The sequence below is a fragment of the Epinephelus lanceolatus genome, chromosome 5 (assembly GCF_041903045.1).
Source record: "Epinephelus lanceolatus isolate andai-2023 chromosome 5, ASM4190304v1, whole genome shotgun sequence".
Taxonomy (NCBI): domain Eukaryota; kingdom Metazoa; phylum Chordata; class Actinopteri; order Perciformes; family Serranidae; genus Epinephelus; species Epinephelus lanceolatus.
Window position 1 is genome coordinate 25,183,769 of NC_135738.1, and position 24,371 is coordinate 25,208,139.

At 42.8% G+C, this 24,371-nt stretch overlaps 1 protein-coding gene across 1 annotated transcript; it reads left to right on the forward strand.

The window, feature by feature from the left end:
• Positions 1 to 869: 869 nt before the first annotated feature.
• Positions 870 to 23,878, forward strand: hgfb (hepatocyte growth factor b). The gene is made up of 18 exons (XM_033634055.2): positions 870 to 1,046; positions 2,535 to 2,694; positions 2,988 to 3,100; positions 3,728 to 3,842; positions 6,688 to 6,836; positions 9,685 to 9,805; positions 10,836 to 10,954; positions 14,680 to 14,845; positions 14,933 to 15,066; positions 15,940 to 16,033; positions 17,264 to 17,385; positions 18,355 to 18,384; positions 18,961 to 19,066; positions 20,463 to 20,537; positions 20,791 to 20,940; positions 21,062 to 21,168; positions 21,549 to 21,691; positions 22,232 to 23,878. The coding sequence occupies exons 1-18, from the start codon at positions 998 to 1,000 to the stop codon at positions 22,409 to 22,411; spliced, it is 2,133 nt and encodes a 710-aa protein (XP_033489946.1). The 5' UTR covers positions 870 to 997; the 3' UTR covers positions 22,412 to 23,878.
• The last annotated feature ends 493 nt before the right edge of the window (positions 23,879 to 24,371 follow it).

The following is a 24,371-nucleotide window of genomic DNA, read 5'->3' on the forward strand; positions in this document are numbered from 1 at the left end:
GTGTTTGTTGTTGAAGGAATAAAACTTCAATTTGGGGTGCTGTACCAACATACTGCTTTTATTTTGAAAGGAACTGTATGTAAACGTTAAATTTCCTCTAAAAACAGAAGTGTATCTTGAAAGAAGACAATGCATCTAACAGGCGGAACTTGACATGGTGTTCCCGAATGCTAACAACCAACACACCGAGGGTACCTTGCACATTATAAGCGAGCGTGGAAAGTCCATGACCCAAATGTCAATAAATGTCAAGGTCGGAGTGAGAATGTGTTGTGTCGTCACGCTAGTTTACTGTCCTTTTGTAAGTAGCTGTCCATTAGTCGCTACCTCTACAGCAGGAAATGGCATTTTAAAATAAAGGCTCTGTGCTGAAAAGTAAAATGTTTTTACAAACAACACATTTGCAAGTAACTTGCCGTCCAATCGGAAAGGACCTGCGACCAACTTTTGGACCACAACCCACCAGTTAGGAACCACTGCTTTAAATGAGAAGACAGGATGGTGGGGGACAAAGTTCAGCAAAGAAACTGAAAGAAAAAGAACCAAAATATGCTGATAATGTCATATTTTTTTTAAATAGGAAGTCTTGATTATTGAGTGGGAACAAATGGTAACACGTGGTTATACCCTGATGACACACACACACACACACACACACACACACTCACACAGTGACATAAAGATCAGGGCATGAAACCTGACATATTCAGCACTGTCACTGCTGTATTGTTTGTGCCATTCAGGCCAATCCAAAAACACTTAATTGCAATGAGAAAGAGATGAGGCGAGAGAGAGGGAGAGGGAGATAAAGTCGTACGCACAGAGAGGGAGGGAGGGAAGGAGGGAGGGAGGGAAGCGAGGAAGTACTTAGAGAGGAGACGCATCATCTGTGCAGTGGTGGAAGCAACATCTCCTGGTCGCAGTCTGACAGCACAGCAAGCAGCGTTTGTTTTCCCACACTTGGTTCTCTGAAAGTGTTGTTGTGCGTGACGTGGCGATGTGGATTTACAAGCTCATTATCGGACTCTTCATCATTTCTTGTTCTGGTAAGTTTCGCGAAAACCATTTTTCTCTCCTTGACGCCCGCCACTGCGCTGGAGCTGGAGCTGGTGTCTGAACGCGTTGGTTTGCGCTCTGTGCAAAACAGTTAAGATATCTTTAATAATGTAACTTAACCATCATCTGGTGTGCGTAATATTCAGATAATAATGTATCGGTTAGTGTTTTGTTCATTGTGATGTTTGTATCGGTTATTTTGCGCATCTAATTCTAAGAAGACAATGCTAAAAGTGATTATCAGTCTTGAGAACATTTCTTAAGTTCCTGGAAGAAATATGAAAACTGTTTTTGCCATCACTGACGATCACACAGGGGCTTTTAAATCCCAACTCTTGCTGTATTGCGCCCGCTCTGTGCCAGAGCGCATTACACCGCATAGGGACGCATTACTGTAAGACACGCATTATCTCAATGGATCACGGGATAAATACACGCTATGGTAAAGTGAACAGACGCAACCCACCGTCCCACAAAATGACCCTTATTAAAATCAAATTAGTGCTTGAGTCATCCCGTAGTCATAGCAGAGCGCGATTGTGCGGCTCATTGCTCCCTCTAAGGCACTGAAACTGCCGACACGGTGAACTCAAGTTGAGGATCGGACAAACATGATGCCTGGTCCGGTCCTCTGTGCATGATCCTCAGGTTGCATCACCAGCACCCAAATCCTGAATCTGAAACACCAGCTGCCTTTATGCTGTTTACATGACTTCCAAGAATAGACAGCTTTTCAAGCACCCTTCTGACAGAAACACCACATGATTAAGTTTTTTTTCCTCATGATGAAAGCTCTTGAATCGACTGGAGTGCATATAGGCAGAGAGTTGAGATGGGTGGGAGGAGGAGAAACGAGTTTTCTGTCTAAATGTAAATGTGTAACTGGCTCTCTGATTTTGTGGCAGCCTTGGTTTTTATTGGGGGGGGGCAGTGATAAATGACTGTGCATCCTATTAAGTCCTGTAGATTAATAACAGTTAAATAAGACTAATTGACAAACTGTATGGTGTTGCACAGTGTTCTCAGTGTGAGTGGGATCATTAGCTGATTATACACACTGTCTACCAGACACAGAGAGGGCTTTGGGTTGATTATAATAATAATGATAGTAATAATAATGTTGAAACTTTGTGGAAATCTGTGTGTACATTTGGGAACAAAAACCACTTGGTAATGGGCTTCAAATGCCTGGTTTTGGTGGCACAATCACAGCTTGAAATGTCACTTTGTCTCTCTAAAAACAACCGGTTTTGTTATTATAATATGCATATATGTTGTTATAATAAAAAATCTTGCAGCATCTTACAGTTCAATGTTCCTTGTATTTCTTTTATTGATAAAACAAACCATAAATTAGACAGGAGTATCTGTTGTAATGATGACACCAAGGCTTGTAATCAGTGCTGTCGACCTCGTGGTGCCAGACTAGCTTTAAACACTGCTGTAGGTCATGGACATGTTTTTTAATTGTGTATCAGAGGGCAAGAGAAATGCGCTCCAGGACTACCAGAAGACTGAGGGGATACGGCTGGTTGCCCTGTCTCCAGATGCCTCCCACCTGACCAAAAGCAAGAGGGTCAGCACGGCCAAGTGTGCAAAAGCCTGCAGCCGCAACAGAAGACTTCCCTTCAACTGCAGGTATGTTTGCTCTTACACTGTGGCTTCACACTTTTAGCTGCAGGTTTTTTTTTTTTGTGTAACATAGTAAAGTAACTCTGTCACATTGTCAATGAATCAGTGCACAGAGAGTACTGTTCCTCAAGTTGCTTAATTATGTGTTCCACCTGTGTAATGCATTGTTGTCTGTCTGGTTCGGCAGGCCTCTTAACTGCTTAGCATACCCATGTAACAGCTGTGTTAACAGCCTCGACATTTACTTCACTCTTACCCCACTCTCATTTTCTCCCCTTCCTTTCCTCTTTATTCTCCAGAGCGTTTCTCTATGATCATAAAAACAGGAAATGCCAGTGGCTGTCGTTCGACAAGAACTCACCAGGAGTTCAGAGCCAACAGGACTTCAACTACCAACTCTATCAAAAGAAAGGTGCCCTCTGCTGTTCCAACTTTCCTTTTTAGCGGCTGATACTAAAGTGACGTCTTCTTCTGTCACCATTATCTGGAAATATATCAGAAAACTGCAAAGCATAGTGTCACTTCCAATCAGCAGTAAACTTTAGGTCACTCCTTGTTTTAGAATATGCAGGATACTTTTATAACTTTATAAATACCCATTTTCAAAGTGTTTGTAGCTTTGTCATGTTGCCATTTCTCTAGATCAAGACAAGGAAGGGCAAGGACCATTGTCGTGTTTATTGTGTCGTAGCACATTATGGTTCATTTTCTGTCATTAAGTTTGTGTAAACGACGGAAACCCCCATCCCACTTGACTCTGACTGACCACAACAGTGAACATGCAAGCTGTGTAGCCTATTTTACTGGATCCAAATGTTTTGCAGAAGATTAGGAAAACAGATTTGGCTTTTGGCATTGTCACGTCCTTGTTAAGCTCTGCATTATAGCTGAACATCTCCTTCTGTCTGTTTTCTTCATCATCCATACTGGCTCTGTGTACACAACACAGTGATCAGGTTGTTGGCTCATCCCACTCACTCGCTGTCTTTTTCGCTGTCAACTTGTCTCCCCGTCTCTCCACATCCTCTCTTTCTTTCAGACTATGTGAGGGAGTGCATTGTGGGTACAGGTCAGAACTACAGGGGGCGGAGGTCGGTGACAGTGAGCGGGATCCTGTGCCAGGCTTGGGCCTCTCCTATTCCTCATGAACACAAGTAAGAATCTGATTTTCACCACAGTGTCAAACAAAGTAGTGTTAAAGCCACTTCTTACTGTTACTGATGCAATTAGCTAGTAGCTAGAGGCTAGCCTGCATGTGTCTCTGTGTGTATATGAGTATGATATATTAGGGGTTGATTAGGCTCCTGGGAGCAGTCATTCATCAGATCTGACCTCATTGTAACGCTTTACAGAGTCACAGATCATTTCCTGCTGCGCCCCTACTGTTTATCTAGGTGTGTGTGCGTGCATGTGTGGGTGTGTTTTTCTGGGATTAGGATCATATCTAATATGCAGCATTTGGTTAAGCTTTAGGTACATCCCCAGCTAAATTCCCAGATAAAGCTCTTTTTTCAATACGCAGGCTTACTTTCTGATGCAGCATAGAGAAGGGGCCAATTAAGTGGAGTTTAAAGACAAATGTTGCAAGCGAAACAATGCCTTCTATAGGATTATGAAAGTTAGCGCTAATTGCCTGGTAAGCTACAAGATAACTGCATTTATCCTTTACAAAATGTCCTACAAAGTATTTAGTCTCATATTAAGTCTACTGTAGATGTAGTTTCTTTTAAAGGTCCAGTGTGTAGGATGTAGGGGGATATATTGGCAGAAGTGGAATATAACATAATAAGTATGTTTTCTTTAGTGTATAATCAACTGAAAATATGAGTTTTTGTTGTCTCAAAATAAGCCGTTTATAACCACAAAGAGAGCGGGTCCTCATCCATGGAGTCTAATAGGTTGCAACATGTTTCTGAAGACTGAACAGACAAATCAACACTTGGTCTAGATAGGGCCATTTGTGTTTTCGTGTTAGCCACTGTACTCAGCCTCTCTGATGAGCAGTGTGGGAAAAACACTGATCGTTCAACACAGAACTGCTTTATTCAGTGTTTTGACAGGTTTTTAATCGCTGGTCCAATTGTTCTGGAAAGGCAGAGTCCTCTGTGGATAATTCGGCTCCTGGTAAAAAATCTCCTGAGCATTTGTATCTTGAGTAATCAGGGAAAAAAAGGGGAGCACACATTAGCAGATGCTGAGCTAACAGCCAATCTGCAGTGAGCCAAACAACATTGGAAAAACACTGATTTGTAATGTGAAACTACTTTATTCAGTGTTTTTACCAGTTTAAATCACTTGATCCCTTTGTTTTGGAGAGGAAGAGACCTCTGTGCATAATTCAGCTCCCGATGAAAATCTCTTGAGCATCTGGATCTTAAGTTATCACAGAAAAAAGTGAGCGCATATTAGCAGATGCTGGGCAAACGGCCCATCTGCAATGAGCCAAACAGCATCGTAAAAACACTGATTTGTAACTTGAAACTGCTTTAATCAGTGTTTTTACCAGTTTAAATCACCTGATTCGTTTGTTTTGGAGAGGAAGAGACCTCTGCGGATAATTCTGCTCCTGGTAAAAATCTCCTGAGCATTTGGATCTTAAGTTATCAGAGAAAAAAAGGGGAGCACACATTAGGAGATGCTGAGCTAACAGCCAATCTGCAGTGAGCCAAACAACATCAGAGAAACACTGATTTATAACTTGAAACTGCTTTATTCAGTTTTTTTGCGGGTTTAATTCACCTGATCTGTTTGTTTTGGAGAAGAAGGGACCTCTGTGGATAATTGGCTCACCGTAAAAACCTCCTGAACAATGAACACTGAAGGAATCCTATCTGGGGGGTTGGCACGCTTTGCACACGGGAAAAGTTTCAGCTTGTTGGATTCTGCAATCCTCACCGCTACACAAACATGAGAATATGAGACAAATGACTTGCAGTATGTTATCTTTTCACATCATCTATGTTTAAATTAAAAAAAGACTGCAATATTTTGAGTCAAGTGAAGGGACAATGTTGAAAAACACTGAGGAGAACATACCAGTAAAATAAGAACAAAGTTTAAGACTTGCCAGATATTAATAACCATCAGAGAAACAACATGTACACCTCATCTTAGACCTTCATTATCTTTGAACCGCATGCTACCTCCTTCTGTCTCCACTCCCCACTACTCAGAGGTATTAAATGACTTTGAAAGGCTTTGTAGTGAGATGTCGCCGCAGTAGACGAATCAAAGAGGGCAGCATACATTTGTACCTCCAGTGAACCTGCTTTATCAGGTTGCTATTAATGTCTGTAGATCACGTAATTAAACCCAGGCGCTTTGTATGTTTTATCAGTCAGCTTACAGGCTTGGGAAACTCTGACACACACACACACATGCACACACAAGAACAAATTGCATTTTTATCAGTGAAAGATTTCTCCTCCGTTTTGACTGCCCAGCAAAGGCCTTCTCATTTCTGTAACTGTCATTACCCACTCCACTAAAAGACTACTTCAGAGCTTTATCTTTTCATCATCATGTGGAAAAACACAGCTTGACTCAAAGACCACACTGTGTCCATCATCGCAACCGGTGACCACGGCCATGTGCTTCCCTGATGCAGAAGATATGAGTCATTTGTCAGTGTGTTTACACTACTTTCAGAACCAGCCTCATGGAAAACTAACATTGCCTCTACATATTAATTTGTTTTCTCTTATTAATAACACCATGTCATCGAGTGCTTGACCCTCCAGCTTTGCCATCAATTACTGGTACACTTGTTAATTTTCGGTGGAGGTGTTTACAGGCAGGTTTCAGCTATCAGAGTCAAACAGCAGCCCACTTATAAATAAGTGGAGGATTCATCATTCTGCCAGGGATGAATAAAAGAAAACAGAAACTGCGACCTTGGGTGTTTTTCAAAAGAAGTTGCTCTGCATGCCAGCTGAAACACTTGGCAACCGTTCTTGGTACATGTGTCTGTTTGTGTAACTGCGGCTCTGCTCCCGACAGATTCATGTCTAAGAGGTTCAGGAAGAAGGACCTCAGAGAAAACTTCTGTCGCAACCCAGACAACTCCACCGTCGGCCCATGGTGCTTTACCACAGACCCCCGGCCACACCTCAGACACCAGGAGTGTGGCATACCGCAGTGTTCACAGGGTAGGCTACACACACACAAAATATGTCTGTACTGTATGAGTCTGAGCGGACATTTCTTTTAAAATAATGCCCATTCCACATTGCAAATTGCCTCACCAATTCAGGCTTCATGGTCTGAAATGTGCTGCGGCAAATTAGGCAATCACACAGTGCCTTGGAATAAGCAACACTGGCTCTAACTGTGCTCTACATCCGTGTGTGTGCGTTTGTGTGCGTGGGGCACAGATTTTCTTTATTTGCTGAGGCCAGCTGCAGCCGTTTCCAGGTGTGTGGTTCAGTTTATGCTGTCCCCTCTCATTCCATCAGCCTCAGCTTTTGTAAATGGTTTGAACCTAAAGAGGCTGGTGTTGGAATGTTAGAGGATATTAATCCCCTGTCGTCTCCTATAGATAAATTGTTAGCTATTTCATCCATCCCTGTGGCATACGCAGAATGTAACTGCTGAGTGCGAGTTATGGGTCCGTGTAAGTAAAACTCGTGATGACAGAAAAACACTTTCCCACCGGTGTTTCAGCCTCTACGTTACATCACACAATATTACTGTCAGATGCTGATGTCTCGCCGAAGAAAGGGATGATAATAACCTCTCTTATCTAATCCCTGGGGATTCATGCTGTCAGGCGAGTTGTTTCCTGCGCATGTATGACACTGGATCACCTTAATGAAGAACCAGGCTGTGGCTCGATAAGACAGGATGGGAACCCTTCTTGCTCTCCAGCTCACATGTGGTGTCCCCATGGGTTATCATAAAGTTGTACAACACAGATAATGACTTTATATTTTTGATGAAGAGCATGCGCTCTTTCAGACGAAAATGACTGGAAGGGTTTCTCCAGAAATTAGCTGGTCCTAATAGGAAACATACACACGGACACGAAAGCATGGCGTGCGCAAATACACATGCACATGCAGCCAGCGGTATTAAAAGTGCTCTGTCATGACAGCGGCAGACTCATAAACATCTGGTTCTAATCTGCGTGCTCTCTGTTGTTTACACTAGACTGTGTACGAGTCAACATGCAAAAAGGGGTGCCTTCTCTACATCAAAGAGATCATTGCTGTCATTAGCGTGACCTATACGTTAAGTGTATGTGTATAATGTCTGAACTTCAGGAAGATCTATTAAGACTTTATAAAAGGTTTTATTGGATAAGCACTTTGGGGCAGAAAATGATGTGATTAAATTTGATGATCCACTCTGTCCAAGTTTACTGCTTTGTCGACACAAAGCTACACTTCGAAAAGTACCATGATTTATCTGCATTCTGTGCTCGCAACTTCTTTTGGGGGATACTTTGCCAATTTTCAACCAGCTGTGTATCATAATACAATGTAATGTGTGTTATATGTGTAAATGAGCCATAGTAAACTTCCCTATATCCTACCAGTGCCCAGATCTCCCTGCTCATCTCTCGCTGGCTCTAGGGCTCTTGCTCAAACGATAGATGATACATCGGCATTTTTGTATTCCCGCCACCACAAACACGAAGCGTATAGAAGCAGATCCAGAGAGAACCTGGCCCCTCTCTCTTAAACTCAGACCAAACTCAGATCAAACTGTAAAACTATAGCCTGGAAATCCAGACCCAAATCTAGAAAGATTTAGGGTCTGGCTATGAGTAATGAAAATGGCCCAACTCAAGGGGCGGCACCAAGGATGCATTTGTAAATATCACTGCACGCAATTGGATAACACTACGACCAATCAGAACAATACACGGGGTGACGTACACACTTAGCTACCAGTGGAGCTAACTGGTAGATTAGACTCTTGCCGTATCCGGTTGGCAAAACAGCAAAAATGTCCTTCTTGCAAAGGAAAGATTCGAGCGCTGACTCCTGTTCCTCTTTTAGAGAAAAAGCCAAGTCTAACTCGTTCATTGTAGCGGCCAAAGTAGTTTCAAACAACTGGTGTTCATCCGTAGCCATCTTGCAATGTTTACTGACTGATTTCGGACTTCGTTGTCGCAGCGCTGTCGTCATTTGTTTAGCTCGCCTCTGGCCCGCCTATATCAGATACACCGATGTGATTGGTGCAGCTCGGTTTCATGGGCATAGGTAATGAGCATCATTACTGATTGCCAGAATGGCTCGCCGAGCAAATTCAAATTGGGCTCTCGTGTGAACTCTGGATTTCCAGAGTAGTAAAACTAGGCAGTGCTGATCAAATATAAGCCAAGATACTGTTACTGTATTGCCTATTTCTCACCTAAAATGTCTTCCAAAGCATATTTTAGTGCACTGTTTAGCTGTAATACAAGAATATATGAACAAAAAGTAGGCACCATACTGTTTCCTGTATTGCAAAAATGGATCCTATAAAAAACAACATGTCTCGTCGAAAATGTTCTCAGAAACATATTTTAGCTTACCATTAAGCTGTAATTCGCCATGGCCAAGCCCACATTACATCCCGCACTAGTGGGAGCATTTATTGGTCCGGTGCGGCGCAGTGCCTTCTGGTAGTTGTAGGTTTTTTTTAGCAAATGCCACAGCCCTTTTTCTCTGATTTTTTTCCTCTGGTCATTTAGCACCAATTTCAAGTGTAGTTACGTCTTTCTACTGCATCAGCATCATAGTTTTATGAAAGGAGCATCTTCCCAGCAGTGAAATACTTCTTTAAAGTTATATTTGATGATCCACTATGTCCACGTTTATTGCTTCAACAAGCCATAGCTGTGCCGCTAAAAGTATCATGATTGATTTTCATTCTGTGCTCTCTATGTCTCTGTTTTGCTAAGTGAATTTTTGGTAGTTTGATTCTGTGTTCCTCTAATCTGTTGCTCTGTGTGTTTGTGGGTATGTGTGTCTGCATGTACATGTGTATGTGCGTGTCTTTGCTGCATAGTTGAGTGTATGAACTGTAATGGGGAAGATTACAGAGGACCCATGGACCACACAGAAAGTGGAAAGGAATGCCAGCGCTGGGACCTGGATGATCCACACAAACACCTGTACCACCCCAAGAGGTGACACACACACACACACACACACACACACATCTGCATCACTTAGCATCACACCAAATTGTGCGTGCTCAATCACACTTAAGCCCACACACATGGATGCATAAAATGTACGGCAAAAAGCATGAGAACACTTTATGTAATAATAAGTTCACACAATAATTTCATGTGGTTTTGGTGCACAGACTCTGGAGTGATTTAAAGTCAGCCAGTGTGCCTTTCCCTGAAGGAATGCTATCAGAATTGAGTGTGTAATTGTATGTTTTTAGCAACACTTTAATGGGAAAACTCTTCACTCATTTATAATTGGTCCAAATTCCTTTAAGTTCCTTTAAGTCCGTAGATTATAAAGCAGACTCATGCCCAGCCATGAGAAGCTTATACCTATTATAGAGAGGCCATATATTTCAGGCTGCATTAGTATATTCCCTAATTGCTTGTGTATGTGCATGTCTGCTAAGTGCGCGCGCGTCCGTGTCAAGAGAATGTTCCAGCTAGTCGGATGGCAGGTGGTCTGGATTAGTGGGGACTCGTTAACACATCCTTAATCATCCCAGTGTTTGTGTAAACGAGGTCCCAGACTGCTCATAGCACTAATGTAATGAGAGGGTCCCACAGCCTGATACTGCACGCCTGGAGGCTGGAGGCCTGGAGGGATGCGGGACTTTGGGATGACTTACTGTAGAACACCTGTAGTGGTGCAGCCTATTATCTTCCTCACTCCCCTGAGCTCTGAACAGATTCACAGATGGAGTCCTTGCACCATTCCAGTTATTTATGCCTCAGTTGCGTGCGAGAGTGAATTGTCTCTCCACTTTTGCTCTGTTCTCCTAAGGATTCTGAAGGAAAATGAAAATATGATTCTCTTTTCAGGTACCTCTGGGCTTTCAGAAACATGGCACTTAGTGTTTTGTGCAACTTAGCTTCAAGTCTGAGAGCTGCACTAAGGGTCGTGCACCAGTGTGATAGTTGTTTTCACTCATATCCCTTTTGTCGATACATTAAAATTCTTATACCGCATGTTTTGTGTTAGGTACCCGGACAAGGGCCTGGATGATAACTATTGTAGAAACCCAGACGGACGCCAAAGACCCTGGTGTTTTACCACGGACCCAAACACACCCTGGGAGTATTGCAACATCAAAGTTTGTGGTAAGCATGTGTGCATGTTTGTTTGTGTGTGGTTGAATGTCATGCATGTTAAGTGGAAATCTATGTGCGTGGGTGTGTTTGTGTGCCGTGCAGGCCAACGAAGTGTGACTGACGGCACCAGAATTTACAGCTTCCTGTACCTTTCATTTTACCACTCCTTTACCCCCACGTTGGCTTATATTATAGAATACACACACACACATGCACACACAGAGTTCCCCTCTTTGGTTTGGCTCTCTGTTATGTCTTCTCTAATAGCAAGAATGTTTATTTTTCCCCCGCGCCACTGGGCTGCTGTTTATTGTTCTATGCCAGCTCTTATGTGTGGTGGTCAAACTGCACTGGGCTCAGTTACCGCTCCACATTAACCTCCTGTTACACATTCAGACACAACACCAGGGTCACACACACTACAAGCAGATCATTTTCATTACACCTCAAAGACCAACCATAAGCAGTGTGATTAATGTGTAAGAGCTAGGTGTGTGTGTCACATCTGGCTTTGTGTTTCGGGTGTCTATACTTAGTAATACACCAGCAGATACTGCATGCTCTTAGTTGACCTACAATCAGTGACGAGTCACTGAGACAGCCACTGTGGTCCTCGAGAACATAAAACAGAGAGAGCTCTGGTGTTATTGTTGGGCTCAGCTTCTTTCTCCTGGGTCTGCGACTGGCCTGTTTGCCTGCTAGAATCATCAGCCGTCCTGGCACCATGTTTACTAGATGGCACTCCTCCATGTGGACCCAGTGATTCACTGCCCCCCCCCCCCCCCCCTGTTTTTCTCCTTCTAAAAACTGTCTCCCCCTCCTGCACTCTCTGTGTGTCTCTCTCTGACTCTCTTTCTGATATGGGAGTTTGTTGGGAACAGACCAAGTTTACGACCCAGTTAGTCTTAATCAAAACAAGGCAGAGTGGAGGGAGCAAGAGACAGAGAGACAAAGTGTTCTTTTGTCAAGGCCTGCTCTTTTGTTTACTGTCACAACTGGTGCATATCTATTTTTAGACATATTGTATGGACAGAAAATGTCTGTTTTAGGGTCTTGGAGATCTGCAGCGTTGCACATGGTTGGATACAATCGTGCACAATGTTCAGGCTAATGAACTTTTGCAACTTGTGCGTAATGAGCAGCCCTTCTCTAAAGAAAAGTGGAGCAGATAAGATTTCCTGCCTTGTTTTTCCAATTTTGGCCATATCAGCCTCATTATACTGTGAGTCTTCTGAATCCGTACAGTGAGCTGTTCTGTGGAAAGCAGGTGGCCAAGACATTGAGGCTGTTTAGCCATTCGTCTTGTCAAAAGCACTGTCACACTGTTTCCTCAGTGCTAAATCATTTTACTATTCATTATTGTTTGTAATTGTTTGTACATGTGCTACAACAACCTGATTATAACCAGATAAAGGGAAGTATTCGCAACCCTCATGGAAGCACTTAAAGACCTGAGGGTGCGAACACACTGGAATTTTTTGGCCAATTGATTCGGGCATCACTCCTGATAAGAGCAAATTGTCTGTTACAGCCTGGACCATTTGGTGTTGACAGCTGGGAGATAAAATCCTGCACTGTGTGATTTTTACGACCGGAGTTGGGATTTCTACAACACGTGTGTGAGTGGGAGAAATAATAAAAGAAGAGCAGGCAAATGGAAAAATGTGTAATGTGCCATGTGTCATGTAGAGTATTTTATTCTATAATATATAGTTCGGTCCATCAAGGTGTCAGTGCAGTGCCACAGTTCATGTGAAGTTCGCCTCGCTCTTGCAAACTTCACTCACCTCCAACTTTCTCTGCAGTTCACAGTCTCCCACATCTCTCCATTCACTATTTCAAACTAATTTGGCTTTTATCTGTCTTTGCCTTTTCTGTGCAGCATAAATTACTAAGTCAGGTTATCTTTGATTAATGTCCTATTTTGGTGCAATCACACAGTGGCGCTCCTGAGAGCTGACTTGAGTGTTGGTACTCAAAATTCCTGTATGCTGAAATTACAATTTAGACTACCTGAGGAAATCAACAACATGATTAATTCACCAAATGAATATGGTTGTTAGACTTATCACACATCCCCCACCCTTTCCTTTGTCCCTGACAATCCCTAAAGAGTAACTTTGGTATTTTTCAATCTGGACCCTATTTCCCATGTTTTTGTGTTTGAGTGACAAATGGGAACAACAGTTTTTGACATTGGTCCAGTATTGAGCGAGAGAGTTTGGAGTCTGCTTTAGCATGCTCTTGTGGAACTAGACAACCTAAGGCATTCATTGGTATTAACCATATTGGCATGGGGGGCTAAATAATGCTTCAGAGTTAGGCTAAATTGTGGTTAGGCAACAACTGGCATGGCCATGTTTGAAGAGGTCCCTTGAACTCTCACCTCAAGATCTGGACCTGCACTTGTATAGCGCCTTTCTAATCATCTGACTAATCAAACACTACACTACAACACTACGAGTCACATTCACACACTCGCACACCAGTGGAACAGCCATTGGGAGCAATTTGGTGTTCGGTATCTTGCTGAAGGAGCCACAGCTGATATCTAAATGAAAATGGGTTTCTTGGGTACCCACAAGTCTCCCCTAACCTTGACATGTTTCCAGTAAATGTGATGTTCTTTACCATCAAAGAACAACCAGCCCATTTGAGGAACATCGTCTAACATAAGCAGATACATTTCACATTATTAAAACAGGATTGTCTTGGAATTCAAAATATTAAATGTACCGGTATTAGTCTATGTACAAAAGATAATTAGTAACATTAACTGTAAAGTGGGTAACCAAAGTATGTCAGTATGCAAAAGGGCTGTACCCAAATGAGAATTATGTCAGTCGAATCAAATGTGGCTTTTCAATACAAATATTTGACTATTTGTTCCTTATTTTTTATAAAAGTTAGAGTTTGAGAGTTTGAATGGGGTTTAGCGGGACATTCAGTGTGACAGTGACATTCACATACTATAGCAAACAAGCTAACTATGCTAACGATGGATGGTAAATCTGCCACAACATTTTTTTGCCAACACTAGATATCAAACAAAACTGACCAGGCAAAGCGTCTCTTCTCCTCCTCTGTGTATGAGGAGCGCCCACTCTACAGCTAAATGTGAGGATGGATTCGTCCCCAAGAATCGCAGTTGACTTAGAGGTCCCCAACTGATGATTCGAATCTCTGACTTTTAGGGGGCAGCCCTAGTATGTGATTCCTTAATTCTCTTATTGACATGGTTTTCGACTTCCACAAGACTTTAAGTGGCCCCATCTGGCCACCCCTAGAATAAAAAAGTTCTAGGGGTACTGCAATCACATGAAAATTTGAGCTGGGATTAGCTACCTGTTGTTTAGCGTGTTGTTCTCTGCATTTATTAGTGTTTAAACGGTGCTTCAAAGTCCACTGAGTGAATGTGTGTGAGAAAAGAGAGGCATTGTAAGCAAATGTGGAAATATGAAGCTTTTCTGGGGGGGTAATGTTGAAACAACTTTCGTGTTTCAACTATAAAACCACAAGATCTAAAGTCTTAATTACTATACTGTTTTGTTATACTGTGAAACTTGTATAAGCTTGGGTTGCTAGGAAAGGCTGAAAAACTATGATGAGTTCTTCACCAAACTATTTCCTTCATCTGCGTACACACCCATGTTATTTGAGGGAATACAAACAAGCTATATGTTACCTTGAACAAAAATGCCCACCCCTCAACATATTTTTGCTCTTTTTAACAGAAACACCACCTGAAAATAATGATGTGGAAACAACCGAGTGTTACCAGGGCAGAGGAGAGAATTACAGAGGGACGGTGGATGTGGTGCCTACTGGACTCACCTGCCAACGCTGGGACTCTCAGTATCCCCATAACCACACATTCATACCTCAAGCCTACCCCTGCAAGTGAGTCAGATACCATTCACTCACTCACCCACCTGCATGCACTTAAATCTGAGCAGATTACAGGATGACTTTCTCTCTGTTTTCCAGGGACCTGAGAGAAAACTACTGTCGGAATCCAGATGGCCAGGAATTCCCATGGTGCTTCACTACGGACCCAAGAGTGCGCACAATGTTCTGCACCAACATCCCTCAGTGCGGCACCCAAAACAAGGCTGTCAGTGGTGAGAGACTCAACAGCTTTATCTGATTCTAAAAACAGCGAGGAGAAAGCTGATTTTCACTACATCCTGAACACAGAACAAGTCCACATTTTCATATTTTGTGGACAAGTTCACATGAGACCCTGTAACCACACTCACTGGCTTGTAACCACGTTTTCTCCATCCCTGAGGAGTACTGTAGCCCTATAGGACTGTGGGAAGGACTGACCACCTCGCCTCACATAAACAAACTCTGACAGCGGCTCAGGATCGTCAGGTCTCACTGGACAGTGAAAGATGGAGTGGAAGGATTAGTGCTGGATGGGAGTCTTTCTGGGGTAGCAAGAGATTTGGAAGTAAAAGATGTAGATCTATGGCTGAGTACACAAATGCAGATTTCCCAAGGGATCTTAGCGACATGTCTTTGAGGGTATGTGGCCTTGCATTGGGATTACAAACCCCCTCTGAGGTTGCGTTGTGGTCTGCCCTGGAGGGTTGAATACGTTCTCATATAGAAATGAGACACAGGGTGACAGACAGCTTCTAAAACTTATTTACGACTCATGTTTCTAAGGCATCTTTGTAGACGACTTCTTTGTGTTCTCAGCTCTCTGTATTTGAGATCCAATGACAACCACGATAGATCAGAAACTAATGGTTATTTTTATTCCTCCACATATAATTGACTAGTCTTTTTTTAATAGTTTGGAGTACAACAACACTGCATGACAAAGACTGCACAAAAAACTATTGTTGTGGTGATGAAGGTTTACAAAAGCTCTGTAATGCTGAGTACTGCATGTTGTGCACGTTTTTTTGATCAAAGCTGTGTGTTCGCAGAGACATAAAGTATGCCTGTCTCATTTTACTTCTTTTTTTTTTGTCCAAATACAGACTGCTATGAAGGCTTTGGGGAGAATTACCAAGGAGAGCAGTCAAGGACTAGATCAAACCTTCCCTGTGGTCCCTGGAGAAACCACAGCAACAGGTCAGCTGGCTGGATCCCTGCTACTTTCTAACCTAATAACTTTCCCAAACTCCTCAAAGATGTACAAAACAGATCCGCACCATCAATAAACTGCAGACAAGCGCCTCTGCCTAAAATAGAGATCAAGATGTCACACAGCTCAAGTACATGTAACCCATCAGGGAGAGTCCAACATAGTGTAGAACGTTTTTTTTTAAAGCTCAGTGGGATCAAAGGAAATCACTGATAATGAGCAGAAAATAAGCAAATTTCATGGGTTTCAACAGGAGAGAGAATTCTTGGGAAATTAGCTCTTTGTGATACAAGCTTGTGCGTGACAGCCTCAGTGTGCAGGGGAATGTGTCTGTGTTTTCAAGTACCATGTGTGCGAACCTGAGACGTGGTGGTTAGCGCGGGGAGGCGCCCCAGTATTGACCTCTAGTTACGTCTTATTGTTGTTAGCGGATCAAGTCAGGCCTCCTGTTCCTCAGAGGAGAAAACGGCTCCTGCGGGTGCCGTGACTCGCCTCTCCAGCATCTCCTAATGGCTAGAGAAGTGTTTCCCTGAAGATGACCTAACTCAGCAGGAATGACTCCGAGTGATAACTTGGCTGGGGGATATACACTTCACTCCTCACCTCTGACCCCAAACCCCTCCTTTGTAGGAACACTTCAAAGCCAATCAGCTCCACCGCTTGGCTCCTGCTAAGGGGTCAGAAGTCAGGGTTAGAGAGTCACAGTTAGAGCTGGCTGTTATGCTAGCTGCGAGAAACACAGCACACTGGTACCCAGCATCCCTCTCCTGTGTCTCCCTTTTACCTTACAGTTCTCCACCTTATCGGTCAAGGAATTCAGTGTGGGAACGGGTTCTGTTTGTAGTTTTAAAATTCTTTTGAGAATATTCCATGTGTGGGATATGTCTGCATGAGCATGTATTAGATATGTGCATGTAGGTGGGTACATACTGTCTCAGTGAGTAATTCCTTTGCAAATCACCTTCTTATCTTGTCCAGAGGGATGGAGCCTACACAGCTGCATAGTTTTTACAGTCCAGATCCTATCTGGCAAAATTTGTTCAGCTATTACTAATGGTTATAAATCACCAGCAAATCCTTTTTACTTTCATCAACAGCCGGATTATCTACTTGAAGGGGGAAAAAACTTCCTTTTGTTTTGAAAACTGTCTTTTGAGCTTACTGAATGTTGATAAAAGATAAGTTATTGGATTTTTTATGTTTGTGTGTTTGTCCAGTGGCATGCTGATGGCTAGCCTGGAGGGAACCTACTGCAGAAACCCTGATAAAGACAAACATGGTCCCTGGTGTTACACCAACAACTCTGCCATTCCCTGGGACTACTGCAATGTTAAACCATGTGAGTGCACGTACGGTGTGTACATGCAAGCCGCACACAATCACACATAGAGACACACAGTTGGGGAAAATAGTCTGTGACACTGTGAAATTGAAAGTTTTTCATTCTTCTTGGTCTGAGACAAAGCTAGTGAAGATTTGTTTGCACTCTGTCTGGATGTCTGTCTCATGCACACACACATGTACACATACACACTTAGTTTGCAGTGTGTAGATCTGTCTACGCTTGCAGGTCAGTGTGTGTCAGAGGAGATTCACAACTCATCAGGAAGACAGGGGAGGGCTTCTTCTAACTATTCCCACATGGACCAAGAGCCAGAGGCATCATGACTGTGTGCATGTGTGTGTGCGTGTTTTCGATCATGGCTCTATATTGGTGGCATAGTCGTAGTCGCAGTGCAAATATGCTTTACATTACAGCTAATAATTTTGCAAACAATGCTGCTATGTTTAAGAAATTTTAATATGTTCTGTCTGCTGTTACCTTGTCGAAGTTCCATTAATGTCACGGGGTAATGCAGTGCAGTCATGTGTGTAATCTGCATGAGCATGCAAGAATAATTTAATGTTGACACCAAATTAGTAGAACCTTGATGTTTACTTTGATGGATTACACAACATTAGGAGATTATGAGAGTGTGCTAATTTATTTTCACACTGTACGAAAATTAATGGAGACCAACTGCTGGCCTGGAACTAAAGATGAAGTATATTAACAAAAATTTAAAACAAAAAGTTAATCTTGTGTTTGAAAATGATCTTCATTAACTTGCATATAGTAGTATGGTCCTTTAAGGATTGTTACATACAGTTAAAGCCCTCCAGATTCAAAAAAAAGATCAATACATGTCAGACAAACACAAGGGCCCTGGCGGCCAATGTAAAATTTGCAACTGCGTGTGAGGTCACCTCTTATCTTGCATCAGTTAACACTCCCTGACCCCTTGTTTGTCTCCGCTACTTTCTGCAGGTGATGCTTCACAGAACACCATCCCACTGGGTGAGTGTCTCCGTCTACTCGTCTGTCTATCTGTGTTTGCAAGTGGCTCAGCTGCTGATCTGTCTTTGATAGCCTCCAAGGCAAGTAGTAGTGTTTTCAGAACCTCCTGGAGTCCTTTTAATGTCCAGCCATCATGGTACATCATGGCACATAATGCAGGACATTAGGTTGTCATGGTGGCATCTGTTTCTGTGTATATGGTGTATAGCAGTATGTGTATGTGTATGTGTGTGTGTGTGTGTCTGTTTGTGTTCTTGTGCACATAATAACTCAAGAACAGAGGATGAACCCCTCAATCTCTTGGCGTATACAGTTTAAATGACACGTGTTATATAAACACATTCAATAATTACCTTAATGAATGGCCTCATCATCATGTTTTATATAATGATGATTATGGCGGATCATTAGGCAGCTCAAGTGCCTCTTGTGTTGTGACAGTGTAAACAATATGTCACTGTTAACTACAGTGTGCCGTGCCTGTGCGTGCATATTTATGTGTGAAACACGTATTCTATGACATGAGATGTATAAAAATATTGGTGTGTGTGTGTCTGTGTGTTTCTGCTTCTCCAGGTGAGCTGTCCTCTGGGGGGTGTTTTGTCCATAAAAGAACCAGGATTGTGGGAGGTTATCCGGTGGGCATATCAGACGGCAGCTGGATGGTCAGCATACAGAAAGGGTACGGAGGCACATTTAATATTCTGCACATTTTCCTTCACCACTGGAGAAGAACAGTAGGCCATCCGGCCCAGACCACCCTTGAATTCTTAAAAAAATTCAGTGGAATTGTTTTTTCTTCTCATTTTTATGTTTGCTATGCTGTTTCAGAGGCCTTTCCACAGGGCTTAGAAGCACACGCACGCAAATAGAGATGGAAATTTAGATAGAAAATTTCTAAAACTCTTTTCCTAACAATGCCAGCAACAAAATAGTCCTTCAAGTCAGAATTCTAAAATACACTGTCTGCCCTGCAAATGCTTTATTTTATTATATACACTGAAAGTCTTGCACTACTTCATGTGTAAAGTTTGAGATGACATTTTGTCATGTGGTTTTATGGACTAAAATTGCATTGTTAAGTTTGTATTCTTAGAAAAAGGAAGGAGGAGGGACAGAGGGGTCCCGTTTGGGAACCTCAGAATTGCGTCTCCGCTTTTTGCAGATGATGTGGTTCTGTTGGCTTCATTACACCTTGACCTCCAGCAGGCACTGGGGCATTTTGCAGCCGAGTGTGAAGCAGTCGGGATGAGAGTCAACACCTCCAAATCTGAGGCCATGGTTCTCAGCCTGTAGACCGGTGGCCCCTCTGGGTTGGGAGAGGGTTTCTGCCTGAAGCGAGGGAGTTGAAGTATCTCAGGGTCTTGTTTACAAGTCAGGGTAGAATGGAGCCTGGGATGCAGTGATGCTGGCCCTGTGCCGGTCCGTGGTGGTGAAGAGGGAGCTGAGCCAGAAGGCAAAGCTTTTGATTTACTGGTCCATCTACGTCCCAAACCGCAATCTATGGTCATGAGCTCTGGGTAGTGACTGAAAGAATGTGATCATGGATACAAGTGGCTGAAATGAGTTTCCTCTGTGGGGTGGCTGGGCTCAGCCTTAGAGATAGGGTGAGAAGCACGGACAACTTGAGGGAGCTCGGAGTAGAGGCGATGCTCCTTCACATCGGAAGGAATCAGTTGAGGTGGTTCGGACATCTGATTAGGATGTCTATGTGCCTCGCGTTGAAGGTGTTCTGGGCATGTCCCACTGGTAGGAGGCCCCAGGGGTAGACCCAGAACATGCTGGAGGGATTACATATCTCATCTTGCCTGGGAACACCTTGGGGTCCCCTAGGAGGATCTGGAAAGCGTTGCTGGGGAGAGGGACGTCTGGGGTGCTTTGCTTGGCCTGCTGCCCCTGCGACCTGGCCCCGGATAAGCGGATGAAAATGGATGGATGGTTTTCATTGTTCTGCTGTTTCCCTCCCTCCTCAAATTTTATATACTTTAGTGCTTAAGTTTCTAACAGTGGCAAGATAATTTTAGTGTGTGTCCAGTATTTCACAGCCTTCCTTGATTTGTTTTCTTGTCTCTTTTCAGGTCACAGCACTGGTGTGGAGGTTCACTAATACGAGAGGAGTGGGTCCTCACTGACAGACAGTGCTTCTCCTCATGGTAACTTCAACGCTCGCTGTCTGTTAATGTTGTTTATTTCCTTTTGCTTGAACCTTGAACTGTTGCTGCATTTTGCTTTTATATCCTCAGTGTATTAAATGTAAGATTTGTTTGTTCAGTTCATATATATTTCTTTTAATTCAAGCGTAAGTACTTAACTCTCTTCAGTTGTGACTGTCTGCCCTTGTCAGTCTGAGCTTGTAGAGAGTAATAAATGTGGAATGCTTTTATTAAGCATTAACTCTGTCTTCAGTGTTCCAGACCTCAGCGAGTATCGGGTGTGGCTGGGAGTCTCAGATATTCGAGAGGGCGCTCCTGACTGGTCCAAGAGACAGGAAGTCAGCATAGCTCATGTGAGATGTGGTCCTGAGGGCTCCAGTTTAGCCCTCGTAAGGCTGTCTAAGTGAGTGCCTGGAAAAATAATCTCAAAGATATACTGATATGTATGTGTGTGTGTGTGTGTGTGTGTGTGTGTGTGTGTGTGATGTTGCTCATGCTTTTCTGTTTTCATTTAATACTTCCAGGCCTGCCCTTCCCGCAGATAATGTCCATACACTTCAGCTACCCATTGCTGGGTGCTCCATTCCAGAAGGAACATTATGTAAAATGTATGGATGGGGGGAGACCAAAGGTACTGATATTCTATATTGTGTGTTCACTAAAGCTGTTGTATCTGCTCTCCAGGTCTGCAATATATTGCATCTCTCCTGGATTATGCTGTATATTCTGGAGGTGCAAAAGTATACTGTAACACAGTCCTCTCTCAAATAATTGGTTACTGTTTAGGCCATATGTTTCTCAACTCTGGCTCAGAAGTGCTTGTTGGGTGGCTTGCTTTACAGACAGGATCACAGAAGATTGATGTTTTTAATAAAAGTTAAACTATGCTATAATTTCGGTACAAACAAAATCATGCCAAAACGTAGCAGTTCTACAGTACAATGGTTGCATTTGTAATGCATATGCTACAACAGAACAGACTCAGTAAAGTGCAACCTTTAATTCTTTCAGACACTGGCCACGATGACATACTGAAGGCGGTGGACCTGCCCATTGTCAGTAATACGAGGTGTAGAGAGATGCACAGAGGGAACCTTCACATCACCAACACCAAGATCTGTGCAGGAGGCAGGAGGAATGAGGGAGTGTGTGAGGTAAACTGTTACTTATTCATATTCTTTTCCCACTGAGGTGTTTTACCATTTAAACATGAGGCCAAATAACTGTTTTACAGATCAGAAGGAAAACTCCACACTAGAATTCATACAGTGCGATCAATCCTTGTTGGTATACAAGAACAGGCCTTTTAGACCTTTGGATAGAGTAATTGTTCTCAGTGTGAATTCTCAACTATATTAGCGCCTTGGTTCAACACAGAGCTTTCAAAGCTCAGTTTGATCCACATCTCAAACAAATGTTCTTTGAATCCGTAGGCTTAGTATTCAGTCCGTTGTAAATAGAGCAGCTGGAGACTGTTGCACTAAATTTCATCAGTGATCAAAGCTTTGGTTTTGTGGTTTCCAGCTTCGGAGGAGAGCTGTCCATGTTCACAAATACTGATGGTACTGTCTGTCACTGGGAGCTTAAAAATGCATTTTGCTTCCGTTTAACCCTGACATAAATGTAAACAGTGATGATGGCCACTTCTCCACAAGCGATGTCAATAAATGTGCTATCTCTTTCTTCTTTTGCAGAGGGATTACGGCGGCCCTCTTGTGTGTCAGGATGGAGAGCTCAGGGTTATTGTGGGAGTGAGCGTCCACGGCAGAGGCTGTGCACGAGCAAACCAGCCTGGCATCTTCATCAATGTGCCCTACTACACACAGTGGATCTACAAGGTCTTCAAATACTACCCCAACCCTGAGACTCAGTAGAGCATGAAACAGAACCAGGGGGGACTAAATCAAACCTAGAGCCTCTACTTCTGTAAATCCAGCTGTGCACTCAGGACACCTGGTTTCTATGTTGTTCCACCCTGCACAGCCAGCAGATCAATTCGAACCTGATCTGAGCACTCTTAACAAATGAATGCATGAGGTAACACTGTGATTTAAACACATCCTGAACTGATTCTTTTGATTGAGTTGGGAGCAGACCAGGCAAACATTTGGTTTCATCCATTTTACATGATTTTTCTTTTGGTAGCAAATCCACCAGAGTGGTATGTGTGTATGTGAATACTCTTGATTCCTGGCATTACTTGAATGTTTGAACACCAAAGTGCAGTGGTTCAGCAGCTCCCTTTGTAGAGTACATCAATGGGCCACTTAGAAAACTATCCAGCGGTAGGGCAATGTTAAGGGCACTCTCGTCAAGCTTCACGCATCTCCAGGGGGATTAGATAGAGTGGTCCTTACTGTATATAGTATTTTAATGAGTGTATTTGTGACACTCTAAAGGTGATTTGGGTCTTATAGATCTATGACAAGAGAAATTAATGTCGTGGAAGGCAGATAAACGATGTACAGTGTGTTATCTACATTTCAGCTTTTCAGCCAAGTTTCCGTCTCATAATGATGTCCACTGTACGGAAGCACCAAAGTGAACTCCATTTTCAGTATTTTAATGTTATCGCACAGTCACTGACTGTATATATGAATGTGCTCTTTGCATTCTGTGTAGATGAAAGGAATGTATGGCTGGTCAGCGTTAAAGCGTTTAAAAGAGGCAGAAAATGTGACATTCATGCTCTTTCTATAAAGAATCGAATATTTCCAATGTGTTAATTCATCTTGTGTGTGTGTGCATCTGTTTTTGGAAGTTTTTCTGCAGTAGTGTCAGTATGCAAAGAGAAAACTGCAGAAGGAGAGAGTGTGTGTGCGTGTATGTTTGAGCCTGAGCTGAATGAATTATCATCTCCCCACACTCAGACCTTGGCAGACCTCCAATTTCAATCCACTCTGGATATTAGCGTCACAAAGTCTGTCACTTCAAACTTTGTCATGGAAAAGAAGGGACAGTCTTTGTAACTGCATTGTCTGTAACGGGTGCTTCACTGAGATCACTGAACGGCCCTTGAAACAAATTAACTCATCTCCTTTAGCAGTGTAAGTGATTGCGATGGCTCTGTATTACAACAGCATTTTGTCCGTATATGAGTGAGAAAATGTGTGAGAGTGTGAGTGTGTGTGTGTGTGTGTGTGTATGTGTGTGCACTGAAAGAGGTTGCAAGCTGCTATATTCTACAGGTTGTACAGTACTGTCTTGTTTCCTGTATAATGTACATTTACTATAAATTCCTTGTCATCTTATCCAATATGCTAAATGTTAAACCCAATTTCAACAAATATTTGAAATGTCTTATGATGTCTGTCACTATAATAAATGTGTTTTTTTTTTAATCTATGAGTTTGTTTTTCATTTCATATTTTAAATGTCGCATTCGCCCTGTTTGAGTGCTCTGAATGCAAATATGCATCGTCTCAGCCAGCTTTCCTGCTTGCTGTATAATTAAGTCAAAGCTGTTGTGCTTCCCCACCAGAAGATGGCACCACAGCCGCACAGAGACTATAAAGATGTTTTAGTAATCTTACTAATCTCTCCCTCACACACACTCCCATATTCCCACATCTTTAGTCACACTCTCATCCACTTGCATGCACACAGATGCACATACCTACACACACCACCCATTTCAGCCTTGTGGCTGTCCTTGATCAAATACTACAACAGAATGGCAGTATTCTGCTGTCACCCTATTCAGAGTTTAATAGACAGAGAGTGAAAGATAGATATGGGGGGGCATAACAATGTATCTGTGAGTGTGTGTGAGTGTGTTTGAAGGGGTGAGCAGCAGAGTGAGTGAAGGTGAAAGAGTGCAGGAAAGCGGGGACT

Bases quoted from the DNA above. Each gene is read 5' to 3' on its own strand.
- hgfb (XM_033634055.2), top strand. From the start codon at position 998: ATGTGGATTTACAAGCTCATTATCGGACTCTTCATCATTTCTTGTTCT. The intron at 21,169-21,548 runs GTACTGATATTC...TAATTCTTTCAG, and splicing joins TGGATGGGGGGAGACCAAAG to ACACTGGCCACGATGACATA. The intron at 21,692-22,231 runs GTAAACTGTTAC...CTTCTTTTGCAG, and splicing joins GGAATGAGGGAGTGTGTGAG to AGGGATTACGGCGGCCCTCT.